At 42.3% G+C, this 27476-nt stretch overlaps 1 protein-coding gene across 1 annotated transcript in view; it reads left to right on the top strand.

The window, feature by feature from the left end:
• LOC310860490 (low-density lipoprotein receptor-related protein 8-like) overlaps positions 1–27476 on the top strand; it is a 56784-nt gene that overhangs the window by 10493 nt on the left and 18815 nt on the right. The window contains exons 3-6 of the mRNA XM_083767438.1: positions 4243–4407; positions 11109–11228; positions 13429–13554; positions 18885–19059. Of these exons, the coding sequence (XP_083623564.1) occupies positions 4243–4407; positions 11109–11228; positions 13429–13554; positions 18885–19059 (586 nt within the window). The remainder of the gene's footprint in view (positions 1–4242; positions 4408–11108; positions 11229–13428; positions 13555–18884; positions 19060–27476) is intronic.

Genomic DNA, 27476 nt, shown 5'->3' with positions numbered 1-27476 from the left:
CTTTTACACTTTTTAAAGGACCCTTTAAAAAATGTCTTTCTTTTTCATTTCAACCACTTAAGCTGATCTACGAGCTCACAACATGTTGTATGCTTGTAGATGGCTATATTAATTATCTTCGAAACTGAAAGTTTAGAAAGTATATATTTTTGGGACAATTTCAAAACATTATTATTTCTTTTTTAAAGATTTCTGATGTGCCCAAAACAGGGACGTTTTTGGGCAAAGTGGTTAATGCTTTGTGACTTAATGTTTTTATGTGAAGCACTGTGCTGTGAAGCACTGTGCTGTTCAAATGAACAGGCTTAATTGTTTACACTTAATAATGGGTTTAATGAATTCCAGAGTTATTTGTTTTCCACAGCCTGCTGTGCAGTGTGCACAAACTGCACATACAGTAACAAGCAGCAGTGTTCCAGTCCAGTTTGTGACGTTTTTTTTAAAGACTAAAATGGGAACCAGTGCCACCCTCCTTAATTGGCAGTACTCAGCATCCAGGGCTGGATTGGGGTTAACATACTACTGTACAATAGTGTCATATCCACGGGATGTACTTGTACAAGCTTGTTCAAGCTGTCTCGCGCGCTAGCCCAGGCCCGGCGCCAGGATGAAATGACTCAGGGGGGTCAATCAAGATTTGGACGGGGTCACAATTTTTACTTCATAATATTGCGCAGTGTGCTGCCTCTGTCTGCCACTAGAGGGCGCAGTGGGCCGTGTGCTGGGTGTTGAGAGATGTGACAGTTTGACATGACGGGAAGCTTGCCCTGCACACATGCATTTTTATGTAAAGTAATGGACTGGTACACGTTTCAATTTCAGTGCAAAGCTATTTATTTTCTTATTTGCATGAGAAACATACGTTTGCATTGTCAAAGCATGCAATAATAAAAACAGTTTAAGAAAATGGATATATATATATACAGTGGCTTAGGCTATAAAAAAAGGCCTCAATAAGACAGCTTAGGCTATCAAAAAAAGAGGCAGGGCAGGCGGCAACGATAATTCGTGGTAAAAAAATATAATAAAACAGTTTAAGAAAATGGATATATATATATATACAGTGGCTTAGGCTATATAGAAAACAAGGCCTCAATAAGACAGCTTAGGCTATCAAGCAGTTCGTTGGCTGGGGCCGGCGCGCCCGACAAATGGCACTGATGCGGCGGCATGGCGGCAGCCAGCGCAGCCTCGTCCTCTGCTGCCTCTGGCTCTGGTGGTGGCGGCGTCTCTGTGTGGTAAGGGCGTGGTGACGGTGAGGATGTCCTGCTGCTGGCGATGCGGGTGTCCTGTGCCAGAGCAGCCAGGATCGGCAACTCGGCGGCGGCTGGTGGAGTCTTCGTGGAGCCAGCAGCGGCAGCTGTTGGCATCTTGAAGAATTGTAGCGTTCTCTGGCCCTCGATGAGTCTCGTTTTAGTTGGCGGAGGCCTGTTGTCTGTCTGTCGATAAGCTATAGTGTCTGGTTTGGTGGTTCCCCCAGCTGTGTGCTCCTTTTATACAGGTATTGGACATTAAGACAATGCCCCACATTTGCATATCTATAGAGGGCAGAGGCTGGCACATACAGTAGGAGGCTCACCTACACCTAGTATCAGTTGTTAAGTCTAGGGGTGTATTTGTCAGACATTTATTTTTGATCAGTCTTATATATTAAGTTAAGGTCGAGGAACACGACCTCTCACTTTTCCAGATGTTCTGAGTAGGGACACAGGACTGACTGTGAATGAACTTGGTGTGGCAATGAGCAACAGAGACCAGTGGAAGCAGCTTGTGTCGCAGATCTCGAGGGCACTCGAAGGATGATGATGAAGGTCGTTTCATAATGTTAATATTGCCATTATTACAAACCCAAAAAAAAAAAGGAAAATTAGGAAGAAAACGAAAAAATATGCAGCAGCTCAGTGAGCTCACTGGCCACTCTCATCCACTGAGCAAATGCTGCAAATTATATCAATCACTGGCACTGCCAAAATTGCCAAATATAAAACCAATCCAGAACACAAAGTACATTTATATTTTATTATTGACATTTTTACAAACACATAAATAGGCTGCCCACTTAAGCACCCTGACCACTGCAACAATGACATTAGCACCCCTCCCCACCCCAAGGATGGCCTATAGGTGAGGAATGTCGTTTTTCCAGTTCTTTCCAGGTGGGAGATCATGGCATGAATGATGCATGTTACTGTATTAAGATGTATAGACTAGACTACCATTGTTTTGTCTGTGGCTAGAGTTATTATAACCAATAACCGAAAACCAATCCATTGCACAAGGTAGTTTTATATTGTATTTACAGTATTTGTATCATTGACAAATGATAAACATTATTAGTTTAAAATAATATATATATATATATATATTTTTTCTTACACTTTTGATCTAAGGGGTCAAAGAGGTTGATTTGAGGGGTCAAGTACCCCCTTTGACCCCTGTGGTGCCGGGCCTGCGCTAGCCTATACAGAAACGGGAGATTTGGCTCTCCTGTTTCTGCAGAGATGTATTATGTAGGCATACCTTCATTGGGTACGCTACATGTATCATGTATTATGTAGGCATACCTTCATTGGGTACGCTACATGTATCATGTATTATGTAGGCATACCTTCAATGGGTACGCTACATGTATCATGTATTATGTAGGCATACCTTCATTGGGTACGCTACATGTATCATGTATTATGTAGGCATACCTTCATTGGGTACGCTACATGTATCATGTATTATGTAGGCATACCTTCATTGGGTACGCTACATGTATCATGTATTATGTAGGCATACCTTCATTGGGTACGCTACATGTATCATGTATTATGTAGGCATACCTTCATTGGGTACGCTACATGTATCATGTATTATGTAGGCATACAGTACCTTCATTGGGTACGCTACATGTATCATGTATTATGTAGGCATACCTTCATTGGGTACGCTACATGTATCATGTATTATGTAGGCATACCTTCATTGGGTACGCTACATGTATCATGTATTATGTAGGCATACCTTCATTGGGTACGCTACATGTATCATGTATTATGTAGGCATACCTTCATTGGGTACGCTACATGTATCATGTATTATGTAGGCATACCTTCATTGGGTACGCTACATGTATCATGTATTATGTAGGCATACCTTCATTGGGTACGCTACATGTATCATGTATTATGTAGGCATACCTTCATTGGGTACGCTACATGTATCATGTATTATGTAGGCATACCTTCATTGGGTACGCTACATGTATCATGTATTATGTAGGCATACCTTCATTGGGTACGCTACATGTATCATGTATTATGTAGGCATACCTTCATTGGGTACGCTACATGTATCATGTATTATGTAGGCATACCTTCATTGGGTACGCTACATGTATCATGTATTATGTAGGCATACCTTCATTGGGTACGCTACATGGCCGCATTTTGTCACTTGGATTCCATAGAGCTGGACTCTATATGGAATGACAGAAATGTGTGTGTGTGGTTGTGTGTGTGTGCAATTGTATAGATGGTTGGGGTTGTGTGTACTCTGAACCAGACCCGATACTTTGACCTGAGTACCCAAACATCGCAGTGGCCAAAATGCATATCAAAATGGGGGGGGGGGGGGGGGGGGGGGGTCCTTGAAATGAAAAATTCGAGAATCACTGCCATAGACGATGCATTAAACACCACTGCTTTCTCATAATAATGTGGAAGCAGGTGTGTTGTGAAAAACCCACTAATGCACACGGAGGCAGAAGTTTAGAAGGCTGTTGACAATTTACAATTTACAATTTAGGCATTTAGCAGACGCTCTTAATCCAGAGCGACTTACATTTAAGCAAGAACAAAAGCATGGGAATACATCACATAAAAGCATTTATCATGAAACATGCGTAAGCTAAGAAGGTAACAGTGGAATATCTATATGATGAAACTATACATACACTATACATAATAAACTATACATATTCACTACTATGCTATACATATGTACTATGGCGTGCTATGACTATATACAATACAATTATAGTGCTGTCTACATAACATGCTATAAGTCTGTGTCAAATGCTATCTAAGCCAACAGAAATGCTATCTAAGGGGTTAGGGTAAGTGCTATGGGCCATGATGGAGTCTGAAAAGGTGGGTTTTCAGGCTACGGCGGAAGATTGGGAGTGATGCTGCAGTTCTGACTGCAATGGGAAGTGCATTCCACATTGACATTGACCGCAGCCGTTTTCCTCCCCAGCCCCGCCCGCGCCCGCGCCCCAGACTCCGCCCCCGCCCCAGACTCCGCCCTCCGCCTTGTGTTTGCCCTCGGAGTTCCGGTGCGGCGACGGCCAGTGTGTCCCCAACTCCTGGAGATGTGACCACTCCTCTGACTGCTCCGATGGCAGCGATGAACACGACTGTGGTGAGTTCTACAACGTGGAGCAAAACAAACAAACCAGCAGATGTATGGCTCGCTGCGATGGCTCCAGCAGATGTATGGCTCGCTGCGATGGCTCCAGTGTATAAATGTATGGCTCGCTGCGATGGCTCCAGTGATGTATGTGCTCCAGATGTATGGCTCGCTGCGATGGCTCCAGTGCTCGACTCCACTCGTTTTCTGTGTCCTACATTTTGTTTTTAATTATTTCAAAACATTTACAAAAAACATTCCCAAAAAAAGCTAAAACTTTCATGAATTGAAAACTCAGTCATTTCAGGAAGAAAGAAAAGAAAAGAAAAATCAAAGAAATTCCATAAATTGGAAAACAAATGTTTAAAAGGTAGTGAATATAGTAGTGACCCAAACCAGTGAAAATAGAAGATCTACAAGCTTATAGATCTGCTATTTTCACTAGTTTGGGTTCCGAGTAGGGCTTTCACTTCTAGTGATTTTTACTAGTTGCCTAGTTTACTAGTCGACTAGTTGCTTAACTAGGCCTGCCTATTCTGTAAAAAAAATAGCTGTACATTTAAAAACTGTGTACATTGGTGACACTATAATCTATCTGATCTTGAGGCCTACAAAAACGGGAGATTCTTTTTTTCTTTTCTTATCAACTAGTCGACTAGTTGAATCGTCGACTAGTTGCTTAAAGCCCTAGTCCAGAGCAAACGTCTAATTTCTCTTTTGGGTCATGGGCTAAAAAAAGGTTTGGGAATAACTGGTTTAACCCATTAAAACCTCAGGCCGATTCTACAAATGCCTTTTAAATCAGTAATTCAACCACTTTTCAACCTATCATCATATAATTGGTCCTCACTAATAATCACGATAAAATGGCACGATGTTTTTCTACTCAGTCTGTGTCTCGGAGGACTGTGGGCAGTTTAGAAACCGTCTTCCAGTGACATCATCATTAGGCAGATTATTTTTTAAACAAGATTGTTTTACAAAAATGTTTAGATTTTCATTATCGTGAGAACGATGGCTTCCATTTTCGCATTGCAACTTTTCAGGACTAGAAAGCCTGCAGTTTTCATTAGCTTGTATTCCCCGTCGATGATGTCACTGGAAGACGGTTTCTGAACAGCCCTCCTATGAGACACAGACAGAGTAGAAAGAAATTGCGCCATTTTCTCATGATTATTAGTGAGGACCTATTATATGAAGATAGGTTGAAAAGTGGTGAAGTGGTCCTTTAATAGCCAACGCTAAAATCAAAAATGTACACAGATGCACATGAAAGTACACAGATGCACATTGCATCACAATGCATTGTGTGACAATGATTATGACACTGATGTTTAATAACCACCATTGACGGAATTATCTAGGTAAATCGATTAACTTACAACGGTAAAATGGTCTGTGTTTATGTACATCAAATGGCTGAAGTTGTGAAAAGACGATGACCGTTGATGGCGTTCTTAATTTCTTATCCTTTAAAGTAAACTTTTAAATCTGCCACTTAGGCCCTAGTTTGTGTCATGCAAAGGTAACAGAAATAGTACATTATCAGATGAAAAAGGGTTGTTGTAGTACAGCACAGTGCACAATGTTCTTATTGAAGGGGCCCAACTTCTTGAGAATTATTTGGATTGTGATAAACGGACATAAATCACACAAATGTTTTATTGGCTTCCCATATCCTCGACCACAATTGTTTTGCCTAATATTATAAGCAGCAGAACGAAATGTTAGTAGCAAATCTAAATCAAATGTGTTCACTGTTTTTAGAAGAAAGAATAGCTTGTTGTTTCATCTGTGAGGCAGCAGAGGGCAGTGGAGTGCTGTTCACAATGTGCAGTGGCTTCACGGCACACTTTCCATCATCTGACCATTAACCATCTGCTGGGAGGCTTTTATCCCAAGTGGTGTCCTGTACCTCCGAGAGCATGCAATTTTAATACGAGTGGCCCTCATGGAACACATGACGCTGGAGGTGTTTGTTGTTGGCCCTGGAACACATGATGCTGCTGAAGGTGTTTGTCATTTCAACCAGACCTGTGGTTAGAGTCTCCGCCCTGAAACTGGGAGGCCGGGGGTTTGCTCCCCGGCAGGGTCATACCAAAGACCATCCCTGCTTGGCACTGTGACTCAGCATCAATGGGTAGGATTGGTGGCTAATAACTAATGGTTCCTGAGTGAGGTGCACGCTGTGGCTCACCGCTCCAAGAGACGGGTCAAATGTGGAGAACAAATTTCACTGCGGTAAACGTGTGACTAATCGTACAACTTTGAAGATACTATACAACTAATAACAAACATTATATTAAGACATGGGGCCGATTTAAAAAGAAAAAGTCTTCTCAATCCTACTTGGATTTAGAAGACCTTTTTTCTTAAGAATGTATGCTGCTATATCTATATGAGTGGTCATGTCAAGGAGGACCCCCAAAATGATATTTGGCCAATCGTCTGAAAATATTCAGTTGTTCCAGGGATCCCTAGAAGCAAAGGTGTGAGTTAAAATTGTTCGCTTTATAAATACACCTTAAGAAAAAAAAGCAGATCTACAAGCTCATATCATGGCACGAAGTGACAAGCTATGAGAGACTGGACCAAGGATAGAGCCCTGGGTTCCCCCGATCAGCAAAGAATACAGGGGTTAACTCTCGCTAATGGATTCGAATCATTCGATTAGAGATATACTGTATGTAGATTTTACATTGGCAAGTCAAGTCACCGCCATTGACCGAGAGATGTCTAGTTGATCCGGTCAACTAGACATCTCTCCATTGCATTGTACCAAAACATGCCCGAGTCATGTACACTTTATATTCAGTATCTGGAGATGAAAAAAATAATCTTAATTTTTCTATAGAACTTTTACTAGTAATATATTAAATAAATACTAAACCCACCCAACTTAAAGCGGCTATAAGCAATAATATGTCACAGTTTGAATGTTTTATTTTTATTTTATTCAGACAGCCAGCAATGACTGGAACGCTCTCTGTGTCACATCTAGTGGCCGCAATCTGCATTCAAAGATGTTCCTAGAAGCTTTGTCATTGGTCGGAAAGAAACCCGGTCGCAATGACTAGCCAATCAGAAAGCAGACAGGCAAATCAAAGCATTGGATATTCAAAAATAGCAGATGCTATTTTTCAACATTTTGAAAGAAGTGTGAGAACTTAGAAGAGATTAGTAGAATCAATCGGCGTCAGGTCTTTAATCGGATAACTAACTAACTACATGTCTGGCAGTTGAGAATTCAGTGAGTTATCAGGACGGCAGTGGCTCAGGATACTGCGGATAGCAACCGTGAGATTCGCAGCTCGATCCCATGCTCCCCTAGAGTTAGTGTTGAAGTGTCCTTGAGAAAGACTCTGAAACTCTAATTTCTCCCAATGTGCAGGTTGATGCCTTGCATGGTTTCCTCCGCCATCGGTGTATGAATGCGTGTGAATGGGTGAATGTAACCCATCGGTGTATGAATGCGTGTGAATGGGTGAATGTAATGCACAATCTATGTTAAACGCACCGTTAACCATTTAAAGGTGGATAGACCTCCTCATTCTATAGAGTACATGCATTAGGACACACCTTGCCTCTCCAATGAGGCATCTACCTGTACACAACTACTGTATGGTGTTGTTGCCATGTTACCTTTTGAGCTACGCAGTAAATGGAACCACTAACCCTATGTCGTTTCGTCTTCTCCAACATAAAGATCACAACTTCAGCACGTGGAGTACCACTTAGTCTGACGTCCACGTGAGTCGTGATATGCACACATGACGTGCACATTCATTTTAGGCCTAAGGCCGATTCTAAAAACGCCTCTAAATCCTGACCTAAGTTTTCTGAAAAACTTCAAATATTTATATAGCAGCATATTATTTTTTTTACATATTTGAATACTGTACATACTGTACAGAACCCCAAAATGGGTTCCTGGCCTGAGGGGGTAAAACACCAAAAGGGGTTCCCGCCCAGAATGGGTTAAGCAATATTACACGGGAGGGTGTGGGTTAACGTGATTATTGCCACGACAGTGATGCGGTAAGGAACTTCAGTGACGCGGTAAGGAACTTCAGTGACGCTTGCGGAACTCGACTTCGTCTCGTTCCTTACCGCATGCATCACTGTCGTGGCAATAATCACGTTAACCCACACCCTCTCGTGTAATATTGCTTAAGTAAACAACCGTCTCTTGTCCTGCACAATCACTTATTTACTTATGCCTATCACTCTCTTTCATGTTAAATCATTCACACGAGGTGTGCAAACACTACAGAATGCATTAGGCAGTGCCTATTGTGGTCGAGGAAAACAATGAGTGCTCGCGCGGCATTACGTAACTGGATACGTGTCGAACATTCTGTTCTCCGCTATGCTGTATCACTTGTATTGTGTCTGGATTAATGTACAATTTACCAGATATGCTGTCTCACCTTTTTTTTAATAGTGTCTGAATTTGATATTTTTGGCAAAGACATTTGGGGTGTAGAGAAAAAGGACCAAGTGTAGACCCCTGGGGGACCGTGGTCAATAAAGTATACTGTGTACATAATATACTAAGTGGTTATATACTTTATACAACAAATGGGGGATGCTGTTGAAAGTAGTTGCTGAAGAACTCATTCTTTGCTATTCTGTCTCATCAATTTTGCTAGTGTTTGAATTAATGACGACGTAATACTAAGGTGTCTGCCAATCTTCACAGGAAAATATCTGCCATTGACATTTTTCAAAGCTAAAACAAAACACTGATTGGTGTTCAATCAATGCCAAATTAAAATAATTAAATCCTGACATAATGATCAAGTAAAAGTTGTGATTGTGACAGGCAGCCATAGTACAAATGGCACTGAATGCACATTGCAATGTGCTTTGACTTGTTAGTTTGACACCCACCAATATTAGCACCCATAAGTTAGACACCCATCAGTGTGTCAGTTGTATTTGAACAAGGTGTAACTAGTGGCTGACCCCCTATTTGAGAAACGGGTGTGTAAAGGTGATGAAAGCACTACCGAAGAAATACAAAAAAAGATGCTTCATAACAAAAGAGAACACAAGTACAGTACAGTGGAATTCATTCATTTGATGAGTCATTTGATGAGTCATTTGGGATCTTTTTCTCTTGGCTAACTCTTGGCTTTCACTAAAGGATGATTTATACTTACAAGCTTACTTGCGGAACATGTTTTCAAGCGGCATCCGCCACCTCGTTCGGAAGTGTCGTGAATGTTGCACGGATTGGTTGGATAAACCAAACCTGGCCAGCTTCAATACATCCTTCACCTATTTTAATAATGTACATTTAAGTACCGGTAAATGTAATTTTAACCAATTTGTATGGAATGTCAATACAATATAACTAGTACATCTGCATCCTCTGTTCGAGGAGGTCTCCTTACTTTGCAGTAAGACATTTAAACCCTGGTGTTAGATAGGATACCTACTGATGGGGGTAGTAAAGGTCGGACTTGGATAAAACAACAAAATTAAGAAACAACTGATGTAAAGTATCAAAATAATTGATAAAAACAAACATTGGGCTACTGTGTATGATTTGTTCCACTCCCCATGACCTCTCCCTCTGGTGGCTGGTTCAGAAATGCACATTCAGATTTGGATAACTTTTTTTGGGGTAGAGGAAATTTTAATTCCCAGTCTACACAATTTAACACTCAAAACAAGTAAATACTAGCAAATCTACAAGCTCACGACGCCGCATTGAACAAGACTTGTACTGTGGTGAGCAAATGTTTGTCCCCAGACGCTATAGGGTTTGTGTGTTCATAAGGAATAATAGATCAATCTTCATATGACCACCGCGCTCTGACTATAGGTGCGTCACCCGTTGCACTGATGAAGGCTGGATAGCCCAAACGTTTGTCAATTCTTTTCAAATATGAAATAAACTATATTTCAACTGCAGTCTTGGTGTGTGCGACCCACTACCCTTTATTTTCATAAGGAATAAGAAACCAGCACCCTCCAAAAGTACATACTTTGTCTTACTAACTACTACTGTAACTTGCATTATTCACAGCATGTCAATAACGTTTCAGTTACATCGCCTCCATTAGCAATGAACAGTGGCAGGCAGGCTTGTGACTTGAGTCGTCACAGCCTTAGTTAATAAGCAATAGAGTAATAGGTTGTGGACTGCATCCGCCTTTTGGCAGGTGCAATAATGCTTTTCGTTTCCATGGAATGCACTTCCCATTGCAGTCAGAACTGCAGCATCACTCCCAATCTTCCGCCGTAGCCTGAAAACCCACCTTTTCAGACTCCATCATGGCCCACAGCACTTACCCTAACCCCTTAGATAGCATTTCTGTTGGCTTAGATAGCATTTGACACAGACTTATAGCATGTTATGTAGACAGCACTATAATTGTATTGTATATAGTCATAGCACGCCATAGTACATATGTATAGCATAGTAGTAAATATGTATAGTTTATATGTATAGTGTATGTATAGTTTCATTATATAGATATTCCACTGTTACTTTCTTAGCTTACGCATGTTTCATGATATTGATAAATGCTTTTATGTGATGTGTTCCCATGCTTTTGTTCTTGCTTACATGTAAGTCGCTCTGGATTAAGAGCGTCTGCTAAATGCCTAAATTGTAAATTGTAAATTGTACAGTAGGAATGCTTTTACTTGTATTGCTTTAACAAGTATGACCATAGCAACCGTTGTGTCCTGTTGGTCAGATCAGAACGAGTGTCTGGTGAACAATGGAGGCTGCTCCCATGTCTGCGTGGACCAGAAGCTGGGCTTTCTGTGCACCTGTCCCAGTTCCATGCGCCTGATTGGGGACAGCCAGTGTGAAGGTGAGTGGCAGAAGGCCATGCCTGGTCAGCTGTAACACACTGACTTCAAACGTACCAGGTCAGAATCTTTAGTAATTGTCAAAGGTGTTGGAAAAAAGCGTTTATACATTACCTACAAAGTGAGCTCTTGGAACGCATGGACACGTTGGTAATGTTGTCAGACCTTCACACGACCTCGTCACAATGGAAGGGTAGGGTTGAACTAGGCCCGTCGGTGACCTCCCCCTTCGCTGTGGTTCTGTGACATACGTAGCGTTGCCTTACAGAATAATTCTGTACGGAAATGCTATGGATTGAGGTTCAGGTATAGATTCACTAGGATCATGTTAAAATCGTCATCGGAGCAGGAGCAAGGGGGAAGGAGCGTCCGGTAGCGCTTCTGATGTGCGACACTCGCACAACACATTGTCTGCGATTGAGTTTTATATCGCTTTATATGGATCTGAAACGGCACGGCTAAAAACCTACTTTTAGCCCTGAGCCGGTTGCCAGGCAACGCCGTGCTCTCCCCCGAATGCATGGAACGTGCTCGCGCAGTGCGTAGACTACTGTTATAATGGAACGTTATAATGGAACGTTATAATGGAACGTTATAATGGAACGTTATAATGGAACGTGCTTGCGCATGCGCAGACTACTGTTATAATTAGGATCTTCTCTGCATGCGTAGACTACTGTTATAATTAGGATCTTCTCTTGATTCTTTACTCGAACACTTTGTCGCTGTCCATTGTGCTGATCAGACATCTGAGGTTCGGATCTGATTTTTTTGTTTTTTTTGTTTGTCATGTTTTTTTTCGAATATGCCAATAAACAGAACAATTCCTTAGAGATAGGGTGAGAAGTTCAGTCACACGACAAAGACTCGGAGTAGAACCGCTGCTCCTTCGCCTGGAAAGGAGTCAGCTGAGGTGGTTCGGGCATCTGGTTAGGATGCCTCTCGGGCGCCTCTCTAGGGAGGTCCTCGACGCATGTCCCACTGGGAGGAGACCCCGGGGCAGACCAAGGCGCAGTTGGAGGAAATACATCGACTCACTGGCCTTGGAACGTCTCGGAATCCCCCAGGAGGAAGTCACTAATGTTGCTCTGGAGAGGGAAGTCTGGAGCTCTCTGGTGGAGCTGTTGCCCCCGCGAACTACGGATAAGCGGTTGAAGATGGATGGATGGCATATAATGAATTAATAATGAATTGCATTTTTATGGCGCTTTTCTATGCACTATGTGCCTACTCAAAGCGTTACAATGGTTCATTCATTCATACATTGGGAGGTGAAGCGGCGAACAGTCGACGCCAGCGTCCTCACTTCCCACCCCCAATCCAACCCTTGATGCTGAGTGTCAAGCAGGGAGGCACTGGGCATATCCGAAAAGGAGTGAGAAGAAGTAAAAACTCCCATCCCTCTTTAACTGAAATTACTTTTCAGTTACACATACATCCATATTATACATATCCAAAGATTGTCTATTTTAATATATAGACAATTTAATACCAATTTAACAAAATATAATATAATATACAATATACATAAATATAATATATTTTGAGTACTCGTGAAATAAATTTTCTTCCTCCCTGTATCTTGAAAATATCATGTTTTTGTACATTGCTTTAAATTGATTGATGCTTGGACATTGCTTTTGTTCCTTGCTCAAGCTGTTCCAAAGTGTTACACCAGAAATGGAAATGCAGAAACTTTTCAATGTGGTATTACGATTTAAGATTATAACCCCCCTCCCGATCATGAAACAGATTTAGAATATTTGCTGGTAATTTATGGTTCTTGGTTTTGTACATTGTTATTGCTGTCTGGTACGCTACAATGTCTGTGAATTTGAACAATTTAGACTGTATAAAAAGTGGATTTGTGTGTTCCAGATAACCAACCTTGTGAATAGTTCTTATTGCTCTCTTTTGCAAAATGACAAGTGAATGAATTGATGTCTTGTAGTTGTTACCCCATACCTCAGCACAGTAATGGAAATATGGCAAGACTAGATTCAGACTCAGATTTTTCATTGCATTGTGATTGAAATATAAACGTTTCTCAGAAGATAGCTAGCGTGAGCTAATGCTAACATTAGCCTTTTCTTACAATGGAGGTCTGCAAGGCGTCTGCGTGCCAATTCTGACCCCCGCAAGCTATTTACCACTTGTGGCCACACGGTCGCAGTCTAAGTGTTACCACTTTCCCTTCCCCAGAAACGGACCTTTGCCTTGACACTGACGTGTGCAGCCAGCTATGTGTTGAAGTCAACGGCAGTCTCACTTGCGATTGCCACGCGGGCTACCAGCTGATCCCAAACACCGGGGAATGCAAGGTCAAAGGTGAGGAACTGTTTAAAGGGGTCACACACAACACACTTGAACTGTATTTTCAAGTCTGTTGTGTGGCGGGCCCCCATGAGGATTATAAAAACCTTTAGTCTCTGGTTCTAGCCAAGTGTGAAGGCCAGGGAAGTAAGTAGTAACCTGACCAGTTTGTCTTGAGAGGTATGAAGCTTTGTTTTGAATGCTGAGCTAATTGCTGATTTTCAAAGTAAAACTGGTTCAGCTGGTGTGTGTGTTAGGCTCCAACACCAGGATGGAAAGAAAAAACGTCGGCCTCGACATGCCTTACAAGGACAAGCATTAAATGTAGTCGCATTAGTGGTGGTAGAAGATCGAATCCTCTGTTCAGTCACTGTGTTCATAGGGGTCGAGACCGATTTTGTTGAGGTAACGCTCCTTTTCCTCAAAGTTAAGCTTGTCCTTGTAAGCAAGGTATGTCGAGGCAGACGTTTTTTCTTTCCATCCTGGTGTTGGCTCACTTTGTTGTCGCCAGGAACGAGCTCGTTGAACTCCCTCTGGTGTTTAAAAATTAGAACGCACACGGATGGTCGCTGACTGTAAACAAAGCAGAAATGCCTGCCAACATGGCGGCCGCTACCACGTGACACATATGTTAACGCCCCCTCCGGGAGATTTTGGCAGACCCTATAGACACAGGATCTGAAAATGTCAGCACTTGCACAGTACACCAGGTTCAAATCCGGGGTAGAAGAGGAAAAATACAATTTGACAGATGCTACGTTCATTATTCACCTTGTATCCATTTTTCTCACTGCAACTCTACGTATTTGACTATTTACCCTCTGCCATGTGTTAACTAAAATACTAAAATTGTATGCATAAAACAATGTGCACATGATGTGACATATTATAGATCCAGGTTATCTGAAACATCTCTAGTCTAAAAGAATCAACTCTCCACTTAGCAACATATTTCAGTGTTTCATTTTGTTTGATTTGTCTTGACAAGGGAATGCACAGTTTGTTGGTCTTACTGTGAGGCAGGCCACACTATTGTAAGCAACTAGGAGCAGCAGAGGGCTGAACGGATATACAGACCGCTGTCTACTCTACAGATGGTTCTGATATTATGTCATGTCATTTAGGCAGTGGGAAAAATGTGTTTTGACTAAAGTGTACATTGTTAGATCAGTGTTGATTTTGACAGCACATTTTGTTGTAGTTTATTCATAGACTTTTAAATACCAGTAAGACTTGTTACGTCCCCACTAAAGAGGTCCAGGTGTTATTTTGTGCAAAAGTGCATTATTGGCTATTTCCCCTAATATAAGCCCTCAATGGGGTTTGGGTTTTTGTGCTAATTTGCTTATTTCCATCGAAATAAGTAGTAAAATGTGCCGCTTGGGATACTATTTTGAGCGATGGAAATAAGCGAATTAGCACAAAGCCCCATTCAATTCAATTGAATTAATTGAGGGCTTTTGCACAAAATAACACCTGGACCTCTTTGGTGGGGACGTAACAACAACAAATAAAGGTATGAAAGCCTTCTAGCTAGCGATGGGTATCGTTAGGATTTTGCTGAGTCCGGTACCGATTCCGGTTCTGCGTATCGATTCCGGTTCTTACCAGTTCCCTATTTCGGTTCCAAAATGGTATAAAATAACTTAAATAAGAGGTCAAATGTTTATTTAACAAAAAAGCTCAATGTCAATTTAAGACATACATGTATAATGAATAGTGTAACATCCTCTCCTTTATTGATGTAGGCTACTTCTCTTACTACTGACAATAATCTCCGGCCGGCCCAGGCCGTAGCGTAACGGTCTGGGCACCGGACTGGTAATCCAGTCGCAGTGTGCCGCGGGTTCGACTCCCGGACCCGACACGGCCTTTACTGCATGTCATCCCCCATCTCTCTCCCGTTTCCTGTCAGCCTACTGTCTGTCCCTTCAAAAATCAATAAAAGGCGTAAGCCGCAAAAAAATATCTTAAAAAAATAATAATAATAATCTCCGGCCGATAGGTGAGAACGGGTTTGCTGACGTGCGAATGGAGGGATCATTGAAAACAAAGGCGGCTTGCATGCTGTGGTTTGCTAACAGAAATTTGCATGCGCATGGACATGGGCTGCCAGAGTATAGGCTACCATTTGTTGTTTTTCTTGTTTTTTCGCCACCTCTCTTCGAAGTTAGACTGCAAGCTCTAGTCTAAACTAAACGGACTGCATGGGCCCCTGGACCCTACCCCGTGATCACACACACACACACACACACACACACACACACACACACACACACACACACACGGTGGGTTGATGTTGATTCAATGCAGCGCACATGCGTGATTATCATGCAGTGAGGCAGCAGGGCACAAGACTCCTGTCCCCTCTCTTAAAAGTTTCCTCCCATAAACCTCACTTGAAAATTACGTTTAAGAAATGCGGGGAAACAACAGGGTTTAAAAAATAGTTAGTGTAAATCTGGCAATGACACACACACACACACACACACACACACACACACACACACACACACACAGACACACACACACACAGACACACAGACACACAGACACACACACACACACACACACACACGTACACAGAGACTAGGTCTGTCTTTGACTCAGGATGTAGAAAGTGTTTAGTCATATTTTCATCTGGAAAATAATATTTAGTTTTAGTAAAAAATATTTTTTGGCGGGCTTTGATGGTGTCTTAATGCCCGGTTTTACACTTGGTTGCATGCTGAAAATAGCCAACAGATTGGCTATTCTAAGAGTGCAACCAAACATAAAATGACTTGTCTTTTAGTTTACTGGATCTCTTCTCCACTAGTCTCTCTCTATTATAGTCTAGTTATTTGTTTGTCAATATATTTAGCCATAGTTTTAGCTTAGTTTTATATCAGTCAGTCAGTGAAACATTTTTCGTCTTTGGGGATCTACAGTTACAGTATGCATGAAGAGAAAGTAAACTATTTATTTATATAGTATCACACTGTACTGTACAATACAGGTTGGTACAGGTGCTGTGGACGAGGAAGAGCCTTTTGCAGTGTTGACGATGTTATTCAACACCATTACACTGAATGCTTTGTGTTTAATACATCTTTTAATCACATACCGTAACTCTACAGGCAGTACAGAGCTGAAACATTAGACTTTGTGAACTACTGCACTAGAGAGCCAATACTGGGATGAACATTTAGCATTTATCTTGTAAATTGACAATTTTTTATTTATTTTGCTTACATTTTTGAGTGGTGATCGGTGAACATGGGCAACAAATGTACGGAGGGTATACGTTCGTCAGAAAACTTTCAGAGAACGGTGGTTCTCAAAAATAGCAGAACTATAAGCTCAAGATCTGCTATTTTGGAGCACCTTGAAATGTCTTGAAAGTGTTTTAAAACGTTTTAATGTTTTTACACAAATCTTCTCTTCTGGGGTTGCCCGGCACAAATCCCTTTCAGATTGGGCTCCGTGGACCCTATCATTTTCGGGGGCCCTTGGCTGTTGGCACCTAAAAGTTTGACAACTACTGATTTTAGATTTAAGGCATTTGTAGACTCGGCCTCGGACCTCAATGGGTCACAGCAGCATTCTATATGCATAAGCAAGCACGTTGTCAGTGGAATATTGCAGAGATGTCTGCAGTGCCTGCGTGGAACTTGGACAAGACACTGCGCTCGGTAGTTGCCAGCTGAGGGTGCCAGTATACCGCCCTTAAACACCAAGACACTGCGCTCGGTAGTTGCCAGCTGAGGGTGCCAGTATACCGCCCTTAAACACCAAGACACTGCGCTCGGTAGTTGCCAGCTGAGGGTGCCAGTATGCCGCCCTTAAACTAGATGCCAAGAGGTGACTCCACTGTTATGACTGGTGTTGGAAGGAAGGATCCAGCCAGCCTCATTCACACGCCTGTTAAGTGATTCTAACGTGAGCTATTCCTCCCAAGGTCCAGTTCTGTTAATTTGTGCTTCAGGTTGTACAAAAGTCACGTGTGTTACGGAAACCACTAACTTATATACTTAGTTTGTTGTCTCCCATGGGGTCTGAACTGGGGCCACTTCTTTTTTTACCCTTGACATAAGCTCACAACGCATCACAATACGAGTTTAATACATATTATGTCCAGAGTAACAAATTGTTTAACCATGTGCGTGTGTGACGTGAGGGGTGCAGCGAGGGCAGTATTTATATCAGCCAGATGATGTCTTACATTGTCATTTACTGCCCTAAACAAACGTTAAAGTCCATAGACTTGGCTGGCAAAATATTATATCATAACTGCGCTAAACAACCATTAACGTCCATAGACTTGGCTTTGGAGGGGGAATTTATAATTAGACTCTAAACAAGCATTAACGTCCGCAGACTTGGCTTTGGAGGGGGAATTTATAATTAGACTCTAAACAAACATTAAAAGTCCATAGACTTGGCTGGCCTATGACGTAATTTTTTAAAGCCATGCATTGGAGGGGCTAGTGCCCCTCCAAAACCGGTTAAACATCTCCAGCTACAAACTGTGTGCACTGCAAACCTTTGTAACCGTTGCTCTAGGTATTTGGAGTATCATCCAAGTCACAATGTAGAGATATGTGAGGTATGCGTCCCCAGAGCCTAACCCTAGACCCTAACCCTAACCCTAGAGATATGTGAGGTATGCGTCCCCAGCGCTTTGAACGCTGGAGACGCTCAGGAACGCTTCCACCGGAATTGTATGACATTTGGCAAAAATGCAATGAATGTATTTCTAATTTGAATTATTTCCCCACAAACTGTAATAATAATACAGTAATTCAATATTGATTGTCTTGGGGGCACGGTGGCACAGTTGGTAGTGCTGTCGCCTCACAGCTAGAAGGTCCTGGGTTCGATTCCCGCTCGGGACGCTGTGGGAGCTGGCGGCATGTTCCTCCTCGGCGTCATCAGTGCCCACACCCGAAGGCGGGGTTGACGAAAGGGCCTTTCTGTGTGGAGTTTGCATGTTCTCCCCGTGTCCCCTATAGGGTAGGTACCCTCACAAAAAACATGCAGTAATCCTGGTCTCTAAACTGCCTCCCCCTGGCCAGCCAGGGTGCCCAATGGAGGGGAAAGGAACTGGTTAGAGTAATGTGTTGCTTCCACGCGCTACATCCAACCAGGGAAACTCCCCCTGTCAGGTGTAAAGGAGCAACTTGGACACTCGGGCATGAGTTGAAGTCCGTTGCTCTCCCCATGTCCCCCATATATGGGGACTAGGTTGGCGGAGGGTGTGTCGAGCCCAGGATCACATTAGATGATTGACACAGGGGTGAAAAAGGGGTTACAAAATCGTGGGATAAAATTAAATGATTGTCTTTTGTTTTGTGTGTTCCCAGGAGATGTGGCCCAGCTGGTATTCAGCAGTTCTGTGGGCCTGGGGAGAATCAGCACCACTGGTTCAGAGTACAGACACCTTGACCTCCACCTGCGGGACCCAGCGGGGCCCATGGCCACTCTGACTGGCAACCACACACTGTACTTGGCCCGGCGAGGACATGCCTTTATTTATAGGTAATGTAATACAGTCGCTAATGCTAATATGATCAACCTTATATATCTGTCACATGTTTTGCTAATGGGGTTTGGTTCAGCAAGTGTGCAACTCCCGATGATGACCAGGATCACAGTTATGTGACAGTCTGTCACCCATTTCTGAGTAAATCTATCTGCTTTCTGTAAGTAGACTTAAAGAATAAAACCAGGGTTTACTTAATAATAATTTCATGTTGCTCTTATTTTTTAAATCTACCCCATTTTAGAGGAAACTAGATAAAGTGCCCCTTGGGGGCAAAAATGTGTTTTGCAAAAATCCACCTGTTGGTGGCGCCTTAACAGGCCAATGTGAAAAGGGTGGGATATATTCCTCAGCCTAGTAGGAAAGTGTGTGAAAGATTTCACGTAAATTGCATGCTGTGTTATTTTTGTTCCAAACGGGCCAATCCTGCAAAATTTGAAAGCCAATTTGAAAGCCGATCGGTGGCAAAATGTGCCACCGACCGGGTTAATCGGGTTAGCTGGTAACAGACGTACGGACACACACACACACACACACACACACACACACACGCGTTAAAAATGTGCACATTTCCTGATAAAGACAACTCAACGAGGAAATCTGGTAGACTTGCCCTTCTTGAGACTCTTAACTCTGAGGAATTCTGACTTCCAAGTAGCTGACACATTTAGCTTTCACTGTAGGCTCTGGGAATTGTCTGATTTATCTCGTCTAGAACAAGGGATTGTGTACCTCCGCAAATGACCACTGATGACGCTTATGATGCGTTTATTCCCACCGTACTCGTGTAACACAAATGATATACATTAGCGGGGCATCACTATGATCGGCTGCTAGGCCTCATATATTATCTACAAGCTTAGTTACAACACATCACTTTGTGAGCTGTTGTAAGCTTGTAAATCAGCTTAGTTACAACACATCACTTTGTGTGAGCTGTTGTAAGCTTGTAAATAAGCTTAGTTACAAGTTACAACACATCACTTTGTGAGCTGTTGTAAGCTTGTAAATCAGCTTAGTTCCGCTCCGCTCCCTCCACTGGCTCCCGGTCGCTGCCCGCACAGAATACAAAACTCTGATGCTGGCATTCAAAGCAACCAAAGGTATGGCTCCCCCATATCTTACAAGTATGATTGAACCCTACAAACCCTCCCGCGCACTCAGATCAGCCAACGCAGGGAAACTGGAAGTACCCTCACTAAAAACGCCGGGACAACGCTCCACACGTCCCAAACTCTTCTCCCTTCTGGCTCCAAAACTGTGGAATGCACTTCCCATTGTAGTCAGAACTGCAGCATCACTCCCAATCTTCTGCCGTAGCCTGAAAACCCACCTTTTCAGACTCCATCATGGCCCATAGCACTTACCCTAACCCCTTAGATAGAATTTCTGTTGGCTTAGATAGCATTTGACTTAGACTTATAGCATGTTATGTAGACAGCACTATAATTGTATTGTATATAGTCATAGCACGCCATAGTACATATGTATAGCATAGTAGTGAATATGTATAGTTTATTATGTATAGTGTATGTATAGTTTCATCATATAGATATTCCACTGTTACCTTCTTAGCTTACGCATGTTTCATGATAAATGCTTTTATGTGATGTATTCCCATGCTTTTGTTCTTGCCTAAATGTAAGTCGCTCTGGATTAAGAGCGTCTGCTAAATGCCTAAATTGTAAATTGTAAATTGTAGTTACAACACATCACTTTGTGAGCTGTTGTAAGCTTGTAAATCAGCTTAGTTACAACACATCACTTTGTGAGCTGTTGTGAGCTTGTAAATCAGCTATTTCTGCTACTTCAAAATAGTAGTATAGCACTTTGCATAATGTTTGTTATATTATGTCATTGGCAGTGAATTAATTGAGCCCTAAAATTCTCAGAAATAGCAGATTAATTTACAGCTCACGACGCATGATCACAATGATCACATGATCACAATGATCACATGATCACAATGCGACACAACGTTGCAATCTTTGACCTCGTGCTGCGTGCTTTGTGCCTCTCAATATAGGTCAAAAACCTTTCCTCCTTCAGTCTCTCTCCATCCGTCTCTGTTCTCTCTCTCACCACATAACCTACACCACATAACCTTTCCTCCTTCAGTCTCTGTTCTCTCTCTCACCACATAACCTACACCACATAACCTTTCCTCCTTCAGTCTCTCTGGTCTCTCTCTCACCACATAACCTACACCACATAACCTTTCCTCCTTCAGTCTCTGTGTTCTCTCTCTCACCACATAACCTACACCACATAACCTTTCCTCCTTCAGTCTCTGTGTTCTCTCTCTCACCACATAACCTACACCACATAACCTTTCCTCCTTCAGTCTCTCTGGTCTCTCTCTCACCACATCATAGGCTACACTTGAAACGTGGCGGAAAGTGGCGCGGTTCTTTTTACTTTGTTTGTTTTCCCACACATTACATCTCCAATGATCACACGGCGGTACTCGGTAGCCACCAGGTCCATCACGCACTCCAGTGTTGCACCACCCTGTTCACATTGTGTGCTTTTACGTGTGTGCACCATGTACAGTGCATGAAACTCCATTATTGCACAACACTTGCGCAAACCTTCGAAGTGCTGTGCTGCACAATGCATCATTACTAAACACACACGCACACGCACACACACACACACACACACACACACACACACACACACACACACACACACACACACACACACACACACACACACACACACACACAGGTGGGGACCTGGACGACTGGGCACATATAGGGACAACAATTTACAATTTAGGCATTTAGCAGACGCTCTTAATCCAGAGCGACTTACATTAGGCAAGAACAAAAAGCATGGGAATACATCACATAAAAAGCATTTATCATGAAACATGTGTAAACTAAGCTAACAGTGGAATATCTATATAATGAAACTATACATATAAACTATACATATATACTATACTATGCTATACATATGTACTATGACTACATACAATGCAATTATAGTGCTGTCTACATAACATGCTATAAGTCTGTATCAAATGCTATCTAAGTCTACCGAAATGCTATCTAAGGGGTTAGGGTAAGTGCTACGGGCCATGATGGAGTCTAAAAAGGTGGGTTTTCAGACTACGGCGGAAGATTGGGAGTGATGCTGCAGTTCTGACTGCAATGGGAAGTGCATTCCACAGTTTTGGAGCCAGAAGGGAGAAGAGTTTGGGAGGTGTGGAGCGTTGTTGTCCCGGCGTTTTTAGTGAGGGTACTTCCAGCTTCCCTGCGTTGGCTGATCTGAGTGCGCGGGAGGGTTTGTAGGGTTCAATCATATGGGCATATCAGCGCTGTTATTTCCTGAATTCCGGATCTGTGGATATCAACGCTGTGATTGGCTACAGACCGCACTTCCCATTGCAGTCAGAACTGCAGCATCACTCCCAATCTTCCGCCGTAGCCTGAAAACCCACCTTTTCAGACTCCATCATGGCCCATAGCACTTACCCTAACGAACCCCTTAGATAGCATTTCTGTTGGCTTAGATAGCATTTGACACAGACTTATAGCATGTTATGTAGACAGCACTATAATTGTATTGTATATAGTCATAGCACGCCATAGTACATATGTATAGCATAGTAGTGAATATGTATAGTTTATTATGTATAGTGTATGTATAGTTTTATCATATAGATATTCCACTGTTACCTTCTTAGCTTACGCATGTTTCATGATAAATGCTGTTATGTGATGTATTCCCATGCTTTTGTTCTTGCTTAAATGTAAGTCGCTCTGGATTAAGAGCGTCTGCTAAATGCCTAAATTGTAATTGTAAATTGTACAGACCCCTCTTTTTCATTGTACGCACCTGAGGGGTTTGAATAGTATAGCCGATGTTGTAGCCTACCAGATGTAGGCCTAGGTTACTAGATGTGAACCTGAGTCTAGCTAATATACATGGGCCAGATTTAGCCGCACACACACACACACACACACACACACACACACACACACACACACACACACACACACACACACACACACTAAGGCTGTCTGTATTAAAAGTAAAGACGGTTGTATCCACACAAAATGCACACCTTCCCGGTCGGCCAACCCGGTAGGCTGTAGTAACCCTCACCAACCCCTGATGAAGTTAACCATTATTTCACTGATAGTCTATGCAACGTCGCCCCGGAGGATCTATTTATGAATTGCAGCCTGGTTAAAAGCACTCTGAGAAATAAATAAATTAGAACCAATTAACCAAATGGTTCCGATGTTCGCTCGGAAATTCCTGCAAATGTTCGAGTCCTAAAAACAGGGCTAGGGTACAGCCTTAACACACACACACACACACACCACCTGTGCTCTCCCTCATACATATTTACATTCCAGCTCACTTAGGGAGGGTGTGTAGTCTCCGCTGTGGAGAAGTCAACTCAGTCAGTGGAGAGGACAAGACATCTTATGTTTGGTTGCTCTCCGTTGTTGCACATTGAAAATAGCAGATCTACAAGCTCTCAACGTGTCAGTGTGCCACATTGGGAGCTTATAGATCAGCTAACTTTTCAGATGAACTAAACATTTTATTCAATAGACTATGACTAAAACTAAATCAAAATGTGCTGTCAAAATTCAAAACACTGATTCCCTTTGGCTTCAGAATGTCTATCCTAGCTCATAACTCAGGGAAGGTGCAGTTCTAAATTGTATATTGTACCCTATCCTGTGGTCATTCACTACTACATCAATATCTATTACTACTTATATTTATCTTTTTAAACCTTTCTTTTGCACTGTAGATGCAAACTTGGGAGTACAATCATTTTACCGCCTGTTGACATGGCAAATAATGAACTTGAAAAAGGGGGATATCCCACTCTCTTAATAAAGTTTGAGTTTCTTTATTTCATGAAATCACATGCAGCATGAGCAGTCCACCTAGAGAAACCAGAGTGCGTATATTCCCCTTTTTCCATTGATCTTCAGAATCTGCACCCATCAGCTACAGAGCCTCAACTTGACTCCCTGTGCTGTATTTTGCGTGTCTTAAAGGGACACTTCACCCTTTTTGCAAAAAAAATATGTTAATGACGTTTAGAAGCTTTAGAACACTTTCCTGGGGGTATTTATGTGTGTAATATGTGGTTTTAGATATTTTAGATTGTAGCAGTGAGCCTGTTGTCTCTGATGTCATGGACACTGGGCTCACTTCCTTCCTGGACTACATGTTGTCTCAGTAAGACAGCTCTCCCCCTATCCGCAAGGAGGAGCAGTGCACCAAAGAATGATGGAAATTGTAGTCCAGGAAGGTAGTGAGACCAGTGTCCATGACATCAGAGACAACAGGCTCACTGCTACAATCTAAAATAACTAAAACCACATATTACACACATAAATACCCCCAGGAAAGTGATCTAAAGCTTCTAAACGTCATTAACATATATTTTTTTGCAAAAAGGGTGAAGTGTCCCTTTAAGTACCAGGTCTTATTACTTAATTTAAGACCTGTAGGCGTAGTCCATGCTCTTTGGCCACTCAGAAATCAGAATAGCCAAATGGCATTGATCCAGGTCTTAAGTTAACCCATTCTGAACGGGCACCCATTTTGGTGTCGGCATCATGTCATGCTTTAGCTATTAAAAAATAGCAGATCTACAAGCTCATATCGCGCCACCGAGTGGCGCGATACGAGCTTGTAGGTCTGCTATTTTTGAAAAAAATCGAAGAACGACTGACATTTTTAGAATCTGATCTCAGGTCAGAATGGGTTCGTCAGACCAGTGTGTGTCCGGCGGAAACCTAGTATGAATCTGATCTCAGGTCAGAATGGGTTAAGTAATAAGACCTGGTACTTAAGACACGCAAAATACAGCCCCCTGAGTCCTATATAACCTATAACGGTTTTGTTCTAAATAATGAACTCCAACCTGCATAACTGTAGAGATGACAACTTGAACACACAACGGCACAGATTAAATCAATGACGTTGCGGTTACTACATTTGTTGTTTGTTTCTTGTGTTTACACAGTACACAGCCCCTGTGCTTCCTTATGGCTGCCATAACACAGCAGAGCTGTATTGAATGTGCCCAGAGTGATCGCTCCAGGTGGTCGTGTTTTGACACCGTGCATTGTACATTGAACATTAAATATCTACTGTACTTTTGGTACTGTGAATAAATGAAACAATGGGACAAAGCCTTGAAGTACTGAGTGAAACCACACGAACCCCAGTTTGATGACTATAGTTGATCTTCCACTCTACACGCAACATTTTATAGGGGTTAAGTGTTTTTAACTAAGGCTTTTTATATTACCATTACCATTAAGATCAAAACTAGGCCTTTTTGTTCCACTGTTTGTCTTTTCTGTTTTGTACCCTTTTGTAATGTTTGTTTTTATGTGCTTTTGAAATGTTGCTTTTTTATATGGGGACTACGGATGTAAATTAGCCTTCTTGCTAAATCCATTGTATTTAATGTTCATCAATATGCGCTGTTCCGTCCAAACATAAGAATACAAAAACAAATTGTTTAATAATAATAGCATAATAGCCTAATACATAAACACAGGATCTCAAATAATTAGTTTAATTCTTGTGAGTGACACTGACTTGGTGTTCCTCTTATATGAAGTGAGTCATGCGAGCACTTGAGTGTTTCCGGTAATTCCGCATGAGCAATGGACATGCATTTGGCAATGCTGTGTGTTGACACATGACCCATGACACATGACACATATCGAGTGTCAAGTGTATGATGTGGGTATGTAATAGCTTACTCTTAACAGTCTAAATTTGGCTTTCTTCATAACCACAGTTTTGACGGTAACGGGAACCAGATATATTTGGGGTGTGACTTGTTGCTGCCTGTCGCCCAGAAATCTACAAGTTTCAAATGCTTTTTTTTTTTTGTAAATGAATGAGGCCTTAAATTATACATCATCAGATGAACGTCACACAAAATTAGGGAAAATAGAAAATCTACACAACCACACAGTGACACAATGTTTTTTTATGTTTTAAAAGTAATTCAAATTAAAAAAGGAACGGTTTTGGACATGCAGGGTTTTCACCCGACGGCAATGATACGTAAATCCTCTTGGGAGCTAACGGCCATATATGGCCCATACGGTAGGTTATCCTCTCTCCTGTTTCTGTAGCGTGAGGCATCTTTTTATTTATTTATATTTTTTGTCCCACGATTTTGTAACCCATTTTTCACCCCTGTGTCAATCATCCTGTGATGTGATCCTGGGCTCTACACACCCTCCGCCAACCTAGGGAGAGCAACGGACTTAACTCATGCTTCCTTCATGCCTGAGTGTCCAAATTGCTCCTTTACACCTGACAGGGGGGAGTTTCCCTGGTTGGACGTAGCGCGTGGAAGGAGCACGTTATTCCAACCAGTTCCTTTCCCCTCCATCAGGCGTCCCGGCTGGCCAGGGGGAGGCAGTTTAGAGACCAGGATTACTGCATGTTTTTGTGAGGGTACCTACCCTAGGGGACACGGGGAGAACATGCAACCTCCACACAGAAAGGCCCTTTCGCCAACCCTGCCTAGCGTGAGGCATCTTGATGTACAAGTACACCCCCTGGACTGTGGGAGAGTGCAATCACCCAATCCACTAAGCAACTCAAAGCTCAAAGGGTGAAAAAAGTTCCACTTGCCATTTTGACAATTATTTTGGGGGCGCTACCCACACGTATATAACTCCATGTAAAGCTGACTAATCAATGATTAACCCATTCTAGGCGGGAACCCCTTTTGGTGTTTTAAACATTGTTATAATTTAGCTATTGAAAAATAGCAGATCTACAAGCTCATGAGCTTGTAGATCTGCTATTTCTGTCAAAATCGTAAAAATGTGGCGCAAATCTTTGAATATATATTCTTTCAAAGTGAAGGTTTAAATGGGTTAAAATGATATAAAATACAATACAATTTGGTATTATTAAAGTGGAGGCAGTAACCGTAACTGCGGAGAAATAATGGACCAAACATGGGTTTCTGAACTTTTGTTGCCGAGTTTGTTTTCGTTTCACCATTTCCACACCTCTGCTCTCGCCACTCAGTTCCTGCCGTGCGTATAGTGCGTTGTTCCTGCCGTGCGTATAGTGCGTTGTTCCTGCCGTGCGTATAGTGCGTTGTTCCTGCCGTGCGTATAGCGCGTTGTTCCTGCCGTGCGTATAGTGCGTTGTTCCTGCCGTGCGTACAGTGCGTTGTTCCTGCCGTGCGTATAGCGCGTTGTTCCTGCCGTGCGTATAGTGCGTTGTTCCTGCCGTGCGTACAGTGCGTTGTTCCTGCCGTGCGTATAGTGCGTTGTTCCTGCCGTGCGTATAGTGCGTTGTTCCTGCCGTGCGTATAGTGCGTTGTTCCTGCCGTGCGTATAGTGCGTTGTTCCTGCCGTGCGTATAGTGCGTTGTTCCTGCC

The sequence above is a fragment of the Protomyctophum parallelum genome (genome assembly GCF_964188405.1).
Source record: "Protomyctophum parallelum genome assembly, chromosome: 6".
NCBI classification, from domain to species: domain Eukaryota; kingdom Metazoa; phylum Chordata; class Actinopteri; order Myctophiformes; family Myctophidae; genus Protomyctophum; species Protomyctophum parallelum.
This window is presented reverse-complemented; position numbering and strand designations above follow the sequence as displayed.